The sequence below is a fragment of the Schistocerca serialis genome, chromosome 7 (assembly GCF_023864345.2).
Source record: "Schistocerca serialis cubense isolate TAMUIC-IGC-003099 chromosome 7, iqSchSeri2.2, whole genome shotgun sequence".
NCBI classification, from domain to species: domain Eukaryota; kingdom Metazoa; phylum Arthropoda; class Insecta; order Orthoptera; family Acrididae; genus Schistocerca; species Schistocerca serialis.
The window spans coordinates 369,465,267-369,479,445 of record NC_064644.1 but is presented as its reverse complement, the minus strand read 5'-3'; the positions used below and the strand labels follow the sequence as shown (position 1 = coordinate 369,479,445).

At 40.5% G+C, this 14,179-nt stretch overlaps 1 protein-coding gene across 1 annotated transcript in view; it reads right to left on the bottom strand.

The window, feature by feature from the left end:
- LOC126413094 (glucose dehydrogenase [FAD, quinone]-like) overlaps nt 1-14,179 on the bottom strand; it is a 155,616-nt gene that overhangs the window by 94,974 nt on the left and 46,463 nt on the right. The window contains exon 4 of the mRNA XM_050082989.1: nt 2,566-2,768. Within this exon, the coding sequence (XP_049938946.1) occupies nt 2,566-2,768 (203 nt within the window). The remainder of the gene's footprint in view (nt 1-2,565; nt 2,769-14,179) is intronic.

The following is a 14,179-nucleotide window of genomic DNA, read 5'->3' as shown; positions in this document are numbered from 1 at the left end:
GCACGCCTAGTCTGTTCGTCGTCGAGAAACCTACATTAATATTCCTCTTCTTCAATACTCTGGCAATTTTATTGCTAATGGGACCACAGAAAGACAAAGTGATAAATTTTTGATTTTTAGTTTCGCTTGTCTCATTCTGACTTAAATTGTCTTTACTATATTTTTTGGATACCATCTCATGAATGTCCATGACGTATTTCAACGGGTAATTATTATTTCTTGCAATTTGTTTGACTATGTTTAACTCTTTCTCATGGTTTTCATTAGATAATGGTAATCTGAATATACGATGAAATACAAAACGGAAAAAACGCTTTCTTGTGTTGGTCAGGGTGTTGTGAACCATAATCTAAGATGATATCTGTGAATATTGATTTTCTGTAAATGTCAAATGTATGTTTTCCATGGTCCCTTCTAATGGTTAGGTGTAAATAATTAATGACCCCATTCTGTTCTTTTTCAACTGTGAAAGTAATTTAGTTGTGTAAACCATTAAATGTACTGACGAATTCGTCAATATCAGATTGACTGCCATTAATTATAGCGTGTCGTCCACATATCTATAGTAGGATACGATCTTTTCAGCTAATGTGGGAAAATCTTTTATTAAGTTCAGTTCAAGATAGTTAATAAAGATGTGTGCCATAATCCCTGACACAGAGTTTCCCATGCTGAGTGCGTCCTTTTGGAGATAAATATTGTCATTAAATGTGCGGTAGTTATACATTAAGCAGAATGATAACAGTTCTATGAACTCATTGATTTCCACGCTGGACATATTACTGTGGTTTCTGAGATTAGCGTCAATAATTTGTATTGTTTCCTCAATCGGGATATTGGTATATAAATTGACAATGTCTAGCGAAAGAAACGTCATAGTGTCTGTAATAGGTATATATTTTATTTTCTCTACTAATTGGGCACTATTTTTAATCGAGAACTGTTGTTCAAAGTTATAATGCTTATTCAAAATAGTTAGGCATTTTTTCGCAATATTCACCAAAAGGCCCCCTCTCCCATCAACTACAGGCCTAACGGGGTTAGACTCCTTATGAACCTTGAATTGTGATCGTAGCTTAGGAATTTTTGGATTTATTACCTTGAGATACTGTATCTCACGAGGGGCTATTACATTTGAAAGTGATTTAAGTTTCTCATTTAACTTTCTTTGAATCTCATTCGTTGGGTCTCTCGCAATTGATGTAATACCGTTTTCTTGAAAAAATTGTAAAGTTTTTTCTACATACACTTTTTTTTGTAACAATAATAACAGAATTCCCTTTGTCTGCCTTTGTGACACTTGCATTACTTTCTTGTAATTTATTATTCAAGCTTTTCACTGTCAAATGATCCTCCTGTTTTGGTTATTTGCTTTTTCTACTTCGTTCTTTGATAGCTTTTCTACCGCTACAGCCATTTTATTCTGTTCTACCTTATTTATTTTACAACTATCCATCGCGAATTTTACCTGCACTAGTGTATACGTAATTGCCCTACTATCCAATTGTTTATGTACGTTGTATTTTAAACCCTTACTTAAAAGTTCATTTTCTTCTTGATTAAATACTATATCGGTTAAATTTTTAACTCTAGGATAGAAGTTATATTTATGTTCGCCCCTTAATATTTGTCTTTTCCCTTGTCCCATTAGCTTAGCTATTTTTTGACATGTTTAGCTCTTACTTTGCTAACTGCATTATACACAATCTCATTCACTCTTGAGAGTAACAAATCTAAGGTCAAAGAAGAAACAAGTTCAGCCAAATTCGCCTGTGCTTCGAACGGCATACTTCTCATCAAAACCAGTTCGCATGTTTTCATTGTTACTGCGCCGATTTGTCTTCGTCTATTGAAGTAACTTTGTACATACCGTGGGGTAACATTTTTCTTGATACACTCTTTGTTGAACTGGATATGTTGGCTTGTGATCGCCAGCTTGATTTTCAACTTCTTGTATTTAAAATAGTGGATAGACTTGAAAGGAGAGACAGCATTGGTCGTATTTTTTTGTTTTATTAAGTTAAAAATTTTCACATAACATTAGTGTTAATATCTCGCAAAACCAGTAATATTAAGTCTTCACGTGACACATGTCACATAGAGGGCGTTCCAAGCCCTGTCACACCGAGGTCTGCTGAACAAGTGCATGTAAACAGCGGCCTCAGTTTATGTGATCGCTCTAAGCTTATTGACACCAGTGCCTACCAATTTAAATTGTATATTACAGGTATGTTCCTACCAACTGTTATGTTCATATGCAGGTATAGTTGTGATTTTCTGTTTTATACTCTCTGATCGTTATGTGAAAATTTTTAACTTCTAGCACTGAGGATGTTCACTTAGTGACCGAAAATCGATTTTGCGGTTAATAAATAAAAAAAATACGACCAATGGTGTCTCTCCTTTCAAGAAAAGGAAACTGATGTGCTATTCAGTTTTATGACGTGTTAGGGGGAAGTTTTTGACCTTCTTGAAGGACATGCTTGAACTAATAAAGGGGAGTGCGGGACGCCAAACTGCAGTACTTATCCAGCCTTTCTTCTGGTGCCAGAGTGGTGCACGTACCCGACGGGCAGGTCCTTGAGCAGGGGCACGCCCACGTCGTGGAGGTGGTCCGCAGGCCCCAGGCCGGACAGCATGAGCAGCTGCGCCGTGCCCACCGCCCCCGCTGACAGGACGACTTCCCGGGAGGCGCGCACCACGCCCACCTCGCCGTCCCTCTCGTACTGCACGCCCAGCGCCGTCATCGTCTCCGGGTCTATCAGCACCTGCACCGACACACATTACAGGAATCAAAACACTCACAGAGTCGTTGTCTAACGTTAGATATATACACTGTTTAGATTTGCAATCTGTGGAACAGAAAATCTTCTCTGGTTCTCAGACCTCTTCCCCCATCTCCCACCCTCCGACCCCACTTGTTCTCTCTGTCTCCCTTTCTCTCTCTCTCTCTCTCTCTCTCTTACTCTCCCTCTCACACACACTCACACAAATGAGATAAGTTCGGCTCCAGCCGATGAACCAAAAAAGCATAGAGATCCCCACCAGAAAGAAACACATCGACGAACAACTGAGCAGCGACAATGCCATAGCATCGCTCGATGAGTATGGCAACATAACCTCTTCTCGAAATTCATTTTATGTTTTACAACTTGTGTTACCAGTTTTTTTTTATTTGATTGATTTATTTCACTCTCTGTCTTCCTCTACAGTTTTACCCTCTACAGCTCTCTCTAATATCATGAAAGTTGTAACGGGACATCCTCCTCTAGCATTACTTTTCTTCAACGGTCGATACCAGTTTTATTTTTCGAGTTTTGGACAGGTCAGTATTATCTCGGTTGTTTTTCTGAAGACTTTTGTGGTGTCACCGCCAGACACCACACGTGCTATGTGGTAGTTTTAAATCGGCCGCGGTCCATTAGTACATATCGGACCCGCGTGTCGCCACTGTGTGATCGCAGACTGAGCGCCACCACAAGGCAGGTCTCGAGATACGGAATAGCACTCGCCCCAGTTGTACGGACGACTTTGCTAGCGACTACACTGACGAAGCCTCGCTCCTTTGCCGAGCAGATAATTAGAATAGCCTTCAGCTAAGTCCATGGCTACGACCTAGCAAGGCGCCATTAGTAGTTTATTGCATGTATCTATGGAGTCTCACTTATATCATCAATAGCGATGTACCAAGGATGGATTAAAGTTAAGTATTCCAGAAGCTACGTACTTTTCTTTATAGCATTCATTACGTATCCTGTTACAGACCTATCTCTTGCTTGCGTGCACTAAACGCATGCCTTTCGGCTACTTCCGTGGCGTGGCTGTCTTGCTACGCCACAACAACTTTCATATAATTTGATACACAGTATGTTATATTTCAAGCTAATATTTATGAAAAGGAATTACTTTCAAAATATTTCAGTTTCGATGTTATAACCGATAAGTGCTAGTTCTGAATGTACAGTTAAAATTAATTTTTTAGAAACACTTGAAATTACGAAGTACTGGCACACTTAAAATTTCTGTTATTAATTACGCAATCCTGTACTGTTTATGGTATTTATTTCCGGATTCAATTATGAAATAATAATCGAAATTAATAATGTAACGGAAACTAGTAGAAATTCATTTGTTAAGAAAAATTGTAAGCCCTTTGGAATATAGTAATTTCCGAAGAGTGTGGGGGTCGTAAGCAAGCCCATATTCCCCCGTGACCATTTCTTCTGCTCCTTCGCCTACACCCACATTCGAATCCCCCATGACTATTACATTTTCATCTCCCTTTACGTATCGAATTACTTGCTTAGTATCCCTATATACTCTATCTCTTCATCTTCGGCTTGCCGACGTCGGCATGTATACCTGAACTACTGTTGTCGGTGTTGGTGCGCTGTCGATTCTGATGAGAACAACCCTGTCACTGAACTGTTCACAGTAACGCACTCCCTGTCCTACTTTCGTATTCATAACATTCGTACTTCCGTTATACCATTAAACACTGCTGTTGACATTACCCTGTACTCGTCTGACCAAAAATCTCTGTCTTATTTCCGTTTCAGTTAACTGACCCCCACCATATCTAGATTGTGCCTTTGCATTCCCCTCCTCAGATTTTCTTGCTTTCCTACCACGTTCAAGCTTCTGACATTCCACGCCCCGATTCGTAGAACGTTATCCTTTCGTTGGTTATTCAGTCTTTTTCTCACGGTCACCTCCCTTGGCATTCTCTTCCCGCATATGCGAATGAGGGCTGCTCCGGAATGTTTTGCCAGTGGAGAGATCATTATGACACTCTTACAGTCACATGACACATGTCCTGTGGATACATATTATGTATCTTTAACGCAGTGGTTTCCATTGTCTATGCATCCTTATGCCGTTGATCATTGCTGATTCTTCTGCCTTTATGGGTATTTTCCTATCCCGCCCTCTTTGACAAGGCCATTGGCAGAATGAGAGTGGCTCCTTTTGCTAGAAGTCTTTGCCCGCCAAAGCTGGTAATTTTTATTCAAAAATTAAGCAGTATTGTGGCTCAAACTCGGGACCGAGGGCGTTGTGATTATTAATCAAAGATCCTACCAATAGACCACTGGTTCATAACGATAGTAATGTTAAAAAGGTGTGTATGTAATTAAACCAAAAACAAGGTCACACTAAAGATGTACAAGAGGATGCGAAACGTAAATACAGGAGGGTCCGTTCTTAACGCAACCCCCACCTGGTAGGCATATTTGGGTCACCCCGCCCCCCACCCTGTCAACCCGCCTGTGGTAGCGCTGGCGGGGAATATACAAGACCTATTCGGGATGTAAGGTCCCATCGGTCACAAAATGAAAACCACTGTCAAAATCAAAAATGTTTTATTTGCAATAGTTAGCTACCACTTCCAGCTATTTCTCTACATAGTCGCCGCTCCTGTTTACACATTTGTCGTAGCGTTGTACCGACTTTCCAATACCCTCGTCATAGAAGCAAGCCACCTGTGCTTCCTGCCAATTCTCTATGCTGATCTATAGCTCGTTGTCTGTGCCAGAATGTTGTCTTCATAGGTAGTTGTTCATATGAGCAGAGATGAAACCATTATGGATGATCAATCACTTCCCATAGAAAACATTGCAGGAGCTTCTTCATAGCGCCTTACGAGTGCGACTGAGAATTGCCATGCAGAAGGAAACATATGACACTTATGTTGTGTGGGCTGCATGACATCAGGCGAAATCTCAGATCAGACCCTCACACTTGGCGACGTGACGCGATAGATGAGCATACTACAAGCACTGCACAACACAACTGTGCAAAGTTTCATCGGATTTTCACTGTGGTTTCCATTTCGCACCCCCTCTGACCTTACTTTCCGAATAGCCATCGTATTTCCACTCCACTGTGAGGCGTTTGTTCATAAATCAGAGGGCTGGAGTGGCCGAGCGGTTCTAGGCGCTTCAGTTTGGAACCGCGTGACCGCTACGGTCGCAGGTTCGAATCTTGCCTCGGGCATGGATGTGTGTGATGTCGTTAGGTTAGTTAGGTTTAAGTAGTTCTACGCTCTAGGGGACTGATGACCTCAGAAGTTAAGTCCCATAGTGCTCAGAGCCATTTGAATCATTTCACAAATCTCACGTAGGTAGCACGTGTCCGTTAGGCGACGCAGTGCGGTGTATTGAGCTAAAGCATTTCAAGTGAAATGGCGGAATACGAGTACTCTATTCACCAAAGAGTGTTCATGTATGGTTCATAAGTGTGTATTATAGAATCAGCGCGTGCAGTAAGGAGAGTATTTCAAGAGGGATTTCCTGATGTTCAGGTTCCTAATTGGAGTACAATTCGCCGATTGACGAATAAATTCTGTTGAACGGGGAGTGTTCTTGACAAGTAAACATAGAGAACCACATACAGTAACCACAGAAGCAACTCTGGATAAAACTGTGTATGCTCTGGAAAGGTCAACTAGAGAATCAATTCCACGTATTTTCCAGTAAATAGGAATTTCCTTTGGCTCTGTTCAGACGGCTAAAAAGTTACTGAAGTTAGAGCCCTATAAAATAACTGCAGTTCAGGAACTTAAACTGGATGACGCTGCTAAAATGTTGCAGTTTTGTGAATCGATTTTGAACAGGGCGCATGACGGAGAAATTGATCCTCTCTTAAATTTCTTCCCCGACGAACCATGGTTCAACCTACGTGGATAAGTTAATTTACAGAATAACCATTACTGGAGTTACGGAAAGCCTAATGTAATATACGTGGCACCCCTGCCTGATAAAAATATAGGAGTGTGATGCGCTATTCGAAAATTTTCTTTCAGGAAACAATTAACAGTGAGCGGCATGTGGAAAACATTTTGCGACTTTTTTGGCCAATTATCTGAGAGAGAACGTGCTTTCGCGATCTCTAAGCAGGACTCTGTGACATCACATACAGTCGACTTCTACAATTACAGCTAATTAACGACGTGTTTAAAGATAGAGTTTTCATTAACAACATATGGTCTCCTCGTTCCCCTGACTTTAGCCGCTGCGAGTTTTGTCTGCTGGTGGATGCCTTAAAAGAGAAAGTGTGCGAACAAATTCCACACACTTTAGATGAACTTAAGACCAACATTCGTCAAGAAGTTGCTGAAGTTTCTCAGAGGGCTGTAAGTAATTTCTTTTTAAGTGGTTATGTTATGTATATTAGAAATAGCTGACGCGACAAATAGTACCTACGTTTACTGTTGACCTCCCGTCACCAGCGCCGGAGAAGCTCTTGCTTTAATGATTGGTCACCGTGTACAAGACATACACAACTTCTACTTTCGAAAAAAGGTGTTTAAAAATAATGGCTCTTTAAGCAAATACTATTTTGCAGCTGACTTGCAGTCAAGTCATCAAAAGACATACACGCAAGCCGACCTGTACGAATTCAGTTTCACAATTAATGTAATTTGAGATTTTCAATCAAAACAAAGAAACATACGCACATGTTGTAGCTTTTAAGCGTGAAATAGAAGAACAGCCATGGATTTTCATGAATGAATTTTCACTCTGTAGGGAAATGTGTGTTGGTTTGAAACTTTCTTGCACATTAGAACTGTTTGCCAAACTGAGACTCAAAGCTGTGACCTTTGCCTTTCACAGGTATGTGCTCTACTGCTCTTCCTCACCGTTATGAAAAAATTATAATAACTGTTTATTATGCAGCACAGACTGAGCAAAGCAACTTTAAGCACCACTTGGACGTACATTCATATCATATAATATTGATCCATAGTGCAACTATTTTCCTTTTCTTTTTTTGCACTTTACATGCAAAAATGTGAATACAATAATTTATAAGAAGTCAACAAAAGTTTTTAAAAATAGTTTATATTCTGGTGTGTAGTTCGTACTATGTTCTTAAGAGTACTGAACACAATGTAAGTACACATTAAGCTGACATCTCTTGCTATTACAAGAAAAACTTTCTTTAGTTTTAATACTATATGCATAATGCGAGCAGGAAGTGTGATACATTGCAGTTTTCAATGGGAGTCGCACTTCCTGCTCTCAATATTCGTATAGTTTCAAGAGTAAAGAAAGTTCTTTTTTTTTTTGTAATATCAAGATATGTCAGTTTAATGTGCACTTACATTGTGTTATGTACTCTTATGAACATAATAAGAACTAGAGACTGGAGTATAAACATCATTAAACTATTTTTAAAAACTTTTTACTGACTTTTGCAAATTATTATATTCACGTTATTAGAAAAAATTCATCCTGTAGCTTATTTTCAATCACAAATTCCGCATTCAGGCACATCGCTTATCACTATGTCACATAAATCGTCCGCAAATGAATGAAGCATTTTTAGAAAAGCATATGCACATCATAAATACATAAAATGATGATTCAAAATCAAATGAATGGACTATGAGCTAAAATACAAGGTGTTCATTTTAACTGAAAACTACACATCGGATCTAAAAAAGTTATAACTCCAATTTGTTTTTCTCGGAGGGATACCCCCAGCGATATCACACTCGACCTCCCAAGCAACCCCGTGCTTGGGTAGTGGGGAGTAACTTTGAAATCTTCAATGGAACTCTCATTTTTTATTGTACATTACTATTCTACGGAAAAATGTACCCCGCCTTGCAATCCCGTGCGTGGGTGGATGGGGGGAGGGGACAACTTTGAAATCTTCAATGAAACTCCCAATTTTTTTATTGTAGATTACTATTGTACGGAAAAATCTACATACGTTTAGTCTGAAGCATTTTCTTCGTCTCGCCACAGACGGCGCTGTAATTGGAAGAATAGAAACGGGCACACAATCGTAATTTTCGACAGGCTACCCAGTGGCCGTTCAATATTCAGTGATACGTGGGACCCCACCTTCATGCTGCGAGAGTAGGACAGAGCAGTATTTCATAACTTCTAATTGGAAGCCCCATTCGCACGGTTGTATTCCTCCGACATATCGAACATACGAAGCGCCACCGTGGCCGTGTAGCAAACTACGACGTATCATAACGGGCAGGACCGGAGTTCACATATCGTGCAGACGTACAACAGATAGCGGCTCTAAACATTACAATACTTGCGCAGTGTTTATTGCCTGACATCTATCATTTGGAGAACGGATGTGCACATGGACGATGAATCGTGAACCTCAGGAGAAAAAATTGAAATGATTCTGATTTTCGGAGAATGTAGGAGAAACGTTGAGGCAGATGTTGCCTCGTAAGCCGACCTATTCCCAGAGACAGCTCACTCTCATTCGTTCTTTAGCAAGGTTGTGAACGCCTTTATGTTTGATAGCAGCGTACAGACCGTCAAAAGGAAACGAGGCAAACGTCATACAGGAGAAGCTAGTGCAATAGCTGTACTAGCGGCAGTATACGACTACCAACGGATAAGCGCCCTGAAATTACACCGCGATTCCGACATGTCCGTAGCTAGTATTGTCACAATACTGCGTTGTCATATGTATCATCCATACCACGTGTCACTGCATGAAGAACTCAATGGCACCAATTTCCACAACCAGGTAGTATTTAGTGAATGAGCACGTCAGCAAATGGAAACGATCCTCACGTTCTTTGCAGATGTACTATCTCCCGATGAGTCTACATTCACAGAACATGGTAGCGTTAATCGGCATAACATGCCTTATTGAAGTGTAGATAATCCTCTCTCGTTACGGCAAGTTGACTATCAACCTCTTTTGTCAGTTAACGCATGGTCGTCGTGATGAACAAACTCGTTGGTCCGCATTTTCTCGACGTTACGTTGAACGGACGCAAATATCGAAGGTTTTTCGTGTGAGAGCTACAGGTACTACCGTAGGATGTTGCGGTGGACGTTCGATAACGTATGTGTTTTCTGCATGACGGTTGCCCAGCACATTACGAAACTGAAGCACGGGAGGTATTAAGCCGTGTTTACACTGATCGGGGAGTCGGACCGCTATGTCGCCGGATTTGACGTAACTGGATTTCTGTATGTGGAGATATTTAAAACATAAGATGTACCAGCAAGTGCCAACAGGCCGTAAAGACATGGCCGACCGCATCAGAAACGCTGTGCTGACATATCTACAGATATGCTTCTGTCCTGTGTACGCTCATTTGAAAAGCGTATCACTAAGTGTATTGAATTTGCCGATACTGCATTTGAACACTTACTCTAATTGGAAAAGTAGAGTGGCGTTCGTCTAGAGTCACGGCCACAGTGGCGGTTCGAGCATTCCCCTGTTCAATATGTCGGAAGAATACAACGTTACGAATGGGGTTTCCAATTGGAAATTACGAGGGTCGTCGAACAGGTAATGCCCCACATTTTTCCCCAGAACGTATTTATTGTTAAGAGTCAGAATTTGGTTACAATATACATCAACATGTCTTGTCCATGTCCTATTTTTCTACGTAGTCTCCATCACGTTCTATGGTTGTGCGCAAACGCTGTGGAAGAGCCTGTATTCCCTGCTGGTACAAGCTCTTGTCATGTAGGCGTAGGCATGTTTTCACTGCTTGACTGACAGTCTCGATCATTTCATACGCACTTCCACCCCTGACAACTGTAGAGCCAATTGTCGAGTTTTGATGCGCAGGTTGGCACGAATAATAGCATCCGCACGATTCAGCATGTCTGGAGCAATGACTGTGACAGGACGCCCCGAGCGTGGCTGATCATGGAGCTGCGTTTCTGCATTTCCTGAGGCTGTAGCTTTCTGTACCCATCGCCCAACTGTACTCCTATCAACTGCTGCATCGCCACGCACTGTACATAAACGTATTTGGATGTTCACCACGGTTTCTTTTTTCTGCACACAAGAATTCAATAACAGCACACTGTTTGTAACGTGAGTCATATGTCGACGTCATTTTGACGCTGTACTACGGCTCTGCCATCTGCCAGAACGGTTCGAAACTTCGCCGGCGCACATCAAATGTGAATCACCAACAAGGACATTTGTCTATATATATTAACAGCTTTTTTTCTTTAAAAAAATGTGGGGCATTCCTTACTGAACGGCCCTCGTATGAAATACTGGCGTGTCCCTACCTCTCAGCATGGAGGTTGGGTCCCACGCGCCATTGAAGATTCAAGGGCCATTGAGTAACATGTCCTAAATTACGATTGAATACCCATTTATATTTCTCCGATTTTAGGGTCATTTGTGGTGAAACGTAGAAAATGCCTCGGGCAAAACGTATTTAGATTTTTCCGTGGAATCGTAATCTGCTATAGAAAACGGGAATTCCCAACGAAGATTTCAAAGTTTCCTCCGCCACCCACTCACTGTGTGGAGAGGAGTTTCGAGTGTGGTTTAATTGATGTCCCCTTCCGAGACAGACAGTAAATACCGGCACCCAAGTTGTTGCCGTGTTGCCTCACTTATTCGATACAGCTCCGCACTGCAGGCTCGCGAATAACATACCGAATATCGAGTCAGCTTTCCGATTGGATCGAAAATTTCCTAATAAATAGAACACAGCGTGTGATTCTTAGCAGCAAGAAATATTCAGATGAGCTAAGGTTGTCTTCAAGGCAATATTATTGGACCACTACTATTCAGTGCAAAGGGGGTTTCAAATACGGTGTTTTTTTTCTATTACTTACTAAGTAATATGTTAAAGGAAATACACTGTTAAAGGAAATACACTGTATTTTAATACGACAGTATGCCATCTTAAACAATTTATATATAATGGGACTTTGAAGCCGAAATCATGATTGTGTAAGTGTAAATGTAACAGTGTAAATAAGCAACAGTCTAATGGCGGCACTGACTTTAAACAAATTTATTACCTGTCTAAATAAATTATCGGATTTTCAGTTTGATAAATCCCGGATGCAAAATATCCACACGAATTATTTCCAGAAGAATGGAGAAACTGGTAGTAGGCGCCGTCGCGGAAGATCAGTTTGGGTTCTGGGGAAATGATGGAACATGCGAGGCAATACTGACCTTAATACTCGTCTTGGATAGCTTAACGAAAGGAAAACCTACGTTTATAGGATTTGTAGACTTAGAGAAAGCTTTTTAAAATGTTGTCTAAAACATACTCTTTTGATTTCGGAAGGTAACAGGGGTAAAATACATGGAGCGAAAGGCTATTTACAACTTGTACAGAAATCAGACGGCAGTTATAAGAGTGGAGGGACATGAGAGGGAAGTTGTGGTTGAGAAGGCGGTGAGACAGAGTTGTAGCTTACCCCGATGTTATAAAATCTCTACATTGAGCAAGCAGGGAAGAAGGGAAAGAAACAAAAGCAAAATTTAGTGAAGGAATCGATGATCAGAGAAGAAATAAAAACATTGAGGTTTGCCAATGATGTTGTAATATCTCAGAGAGAATGGACGTGGAAGAGCATTTGGGAGGAATGGACGCTTCTTGAAAAAGAGGATATAAGACAAACATCAACAAAATCAAAACAAGGATAATTGAATGTAGTCAAATGAGATCAAGCGACGCTTAGGGAACTAAAATAGAAAACGAAATGCTAAAAGCAGAAGATAAGTTCTGCTATTTCGGCAGTAGCATAACTGACGATGCCCAAAGTAAGGAAGATACAAAATGTATACTGGCGGTGGCATGAAAAGCGTTTTCGAAGAAGAGAAATATGCTAACATCGATATAGGTTTAAGTATTAGGAAGTCTTTTCTTAAGGTTTTTGTATGGTTTGTAGCCACGTACGAAAGTGAAACGTGGACGATAAACAGTTCAGACAAGAAGGAAACAAAAACTTTTGAAATGTGATGCTACAAACAACGGTGAAGATAAAGTGGTAGATCACGTAACCAATGAGAAGATACTGAATAGAAATGGTGAAATAGTGGTGGCGGTGGTGTTGGGGGCAGGGCGGGGGAGGGGGGGGATATTTTTGTGGCGTAACTTGACTAAAAGAAGGGATCGACTGACAGGACATGTTCTGAGATAGAAGCGATCACCAGTTTAGTTCTAGAGGGAAGTCTTGGGGATAACAATTGTAGAGGAAGAACAAGAGATGAATATAACAATCAGTTTTAAAAGGATGAGTAGCAATAGTTATTCAGAGGTGAAGAGTCTTGCACAGGATAGAGTAAAATGGAGAGCTGCTTCAAACCAGTCCTCGGACTGAAGACGACAACAATTAAGTAAATCTTTCCCAGCGACAGCGACAGCGATAGAGAGACAGAGAGAGAGAGAGAGAGAGAGAGAGAGAGAGAGAGAAAGTGCTGTAGTTTAACTCATATTTTTTCCTACAGAGTATACCGTAAAATATTGGAAAATATTTTTTCTACTTCATTATATTTCCTAGTTCAGTGCCTCTGCAATAAGCAATCTATGGTACGAACGTCTATTTTATCTTGAAAAGCAGCATGTGAGCGGTGAATTATATTTGTATTATCCCTTCACTATGTAGTCAGCCACCCACTACAGTGATTTTTCATTTTTACTTCTGAATTTGTGGTCGCTATCCAGTTCAGAGACAGAACAGAAACATGAAACTATGTCTGGTGACGAATATATAATATTTTACAATGTGTAATGAAATTATAAAATAAAAGTGACATGTTATAGATAGTTGTGTACTACAATTAACAAACGTAATCTACACTGGAAGACTGCTTACATTCCCCACTGTTTTAGATATACACTGACTGAGGACAACTTTAGATTACTTCATGTAGTACTCCAAAATTTGTTTACGGAAGAACTTTCACAGTGTAATCTCGATTATTTTGGATCTGAAAAGCTTTGGCAATGTGAAGCAGTGTAGCGTAACTAAACTTACAGGTCTTGCCATTCGCTCTTCGGTTATAATAGAGCTATTTGAGGACACTTCATCGTGATGACTGGGTGTTGTGTGCTGTCCTTAGGTTAGTTAGGTTTAAGTAGTTCTAAGTTCTAGGGGACTGATGACCATAGATGTTAAGTCCCATAGTGCTCAGAGCCATTTGAACCATTTTTTAGGACACTTATGGTACGAATAAACACTTCGATTTCTCCCTACGCCTGTGCTCGTCTCTCAACGCTGCATAGATCTACTGTACACTAACACATCGCAATTTAAGGGGCGGAAAATGAATTACTCCTAATCTGTGCGTTGTCTCCAGAACGAAAAAAACAGTTATTCTATTTTTTGAAAAGTGTTCTTTGCTACTGGTTCACGTTTCTTTTCCGTATTCCAAGAATCTCAAATGGAAACAACTGCAAATTAAAGTATGTTAG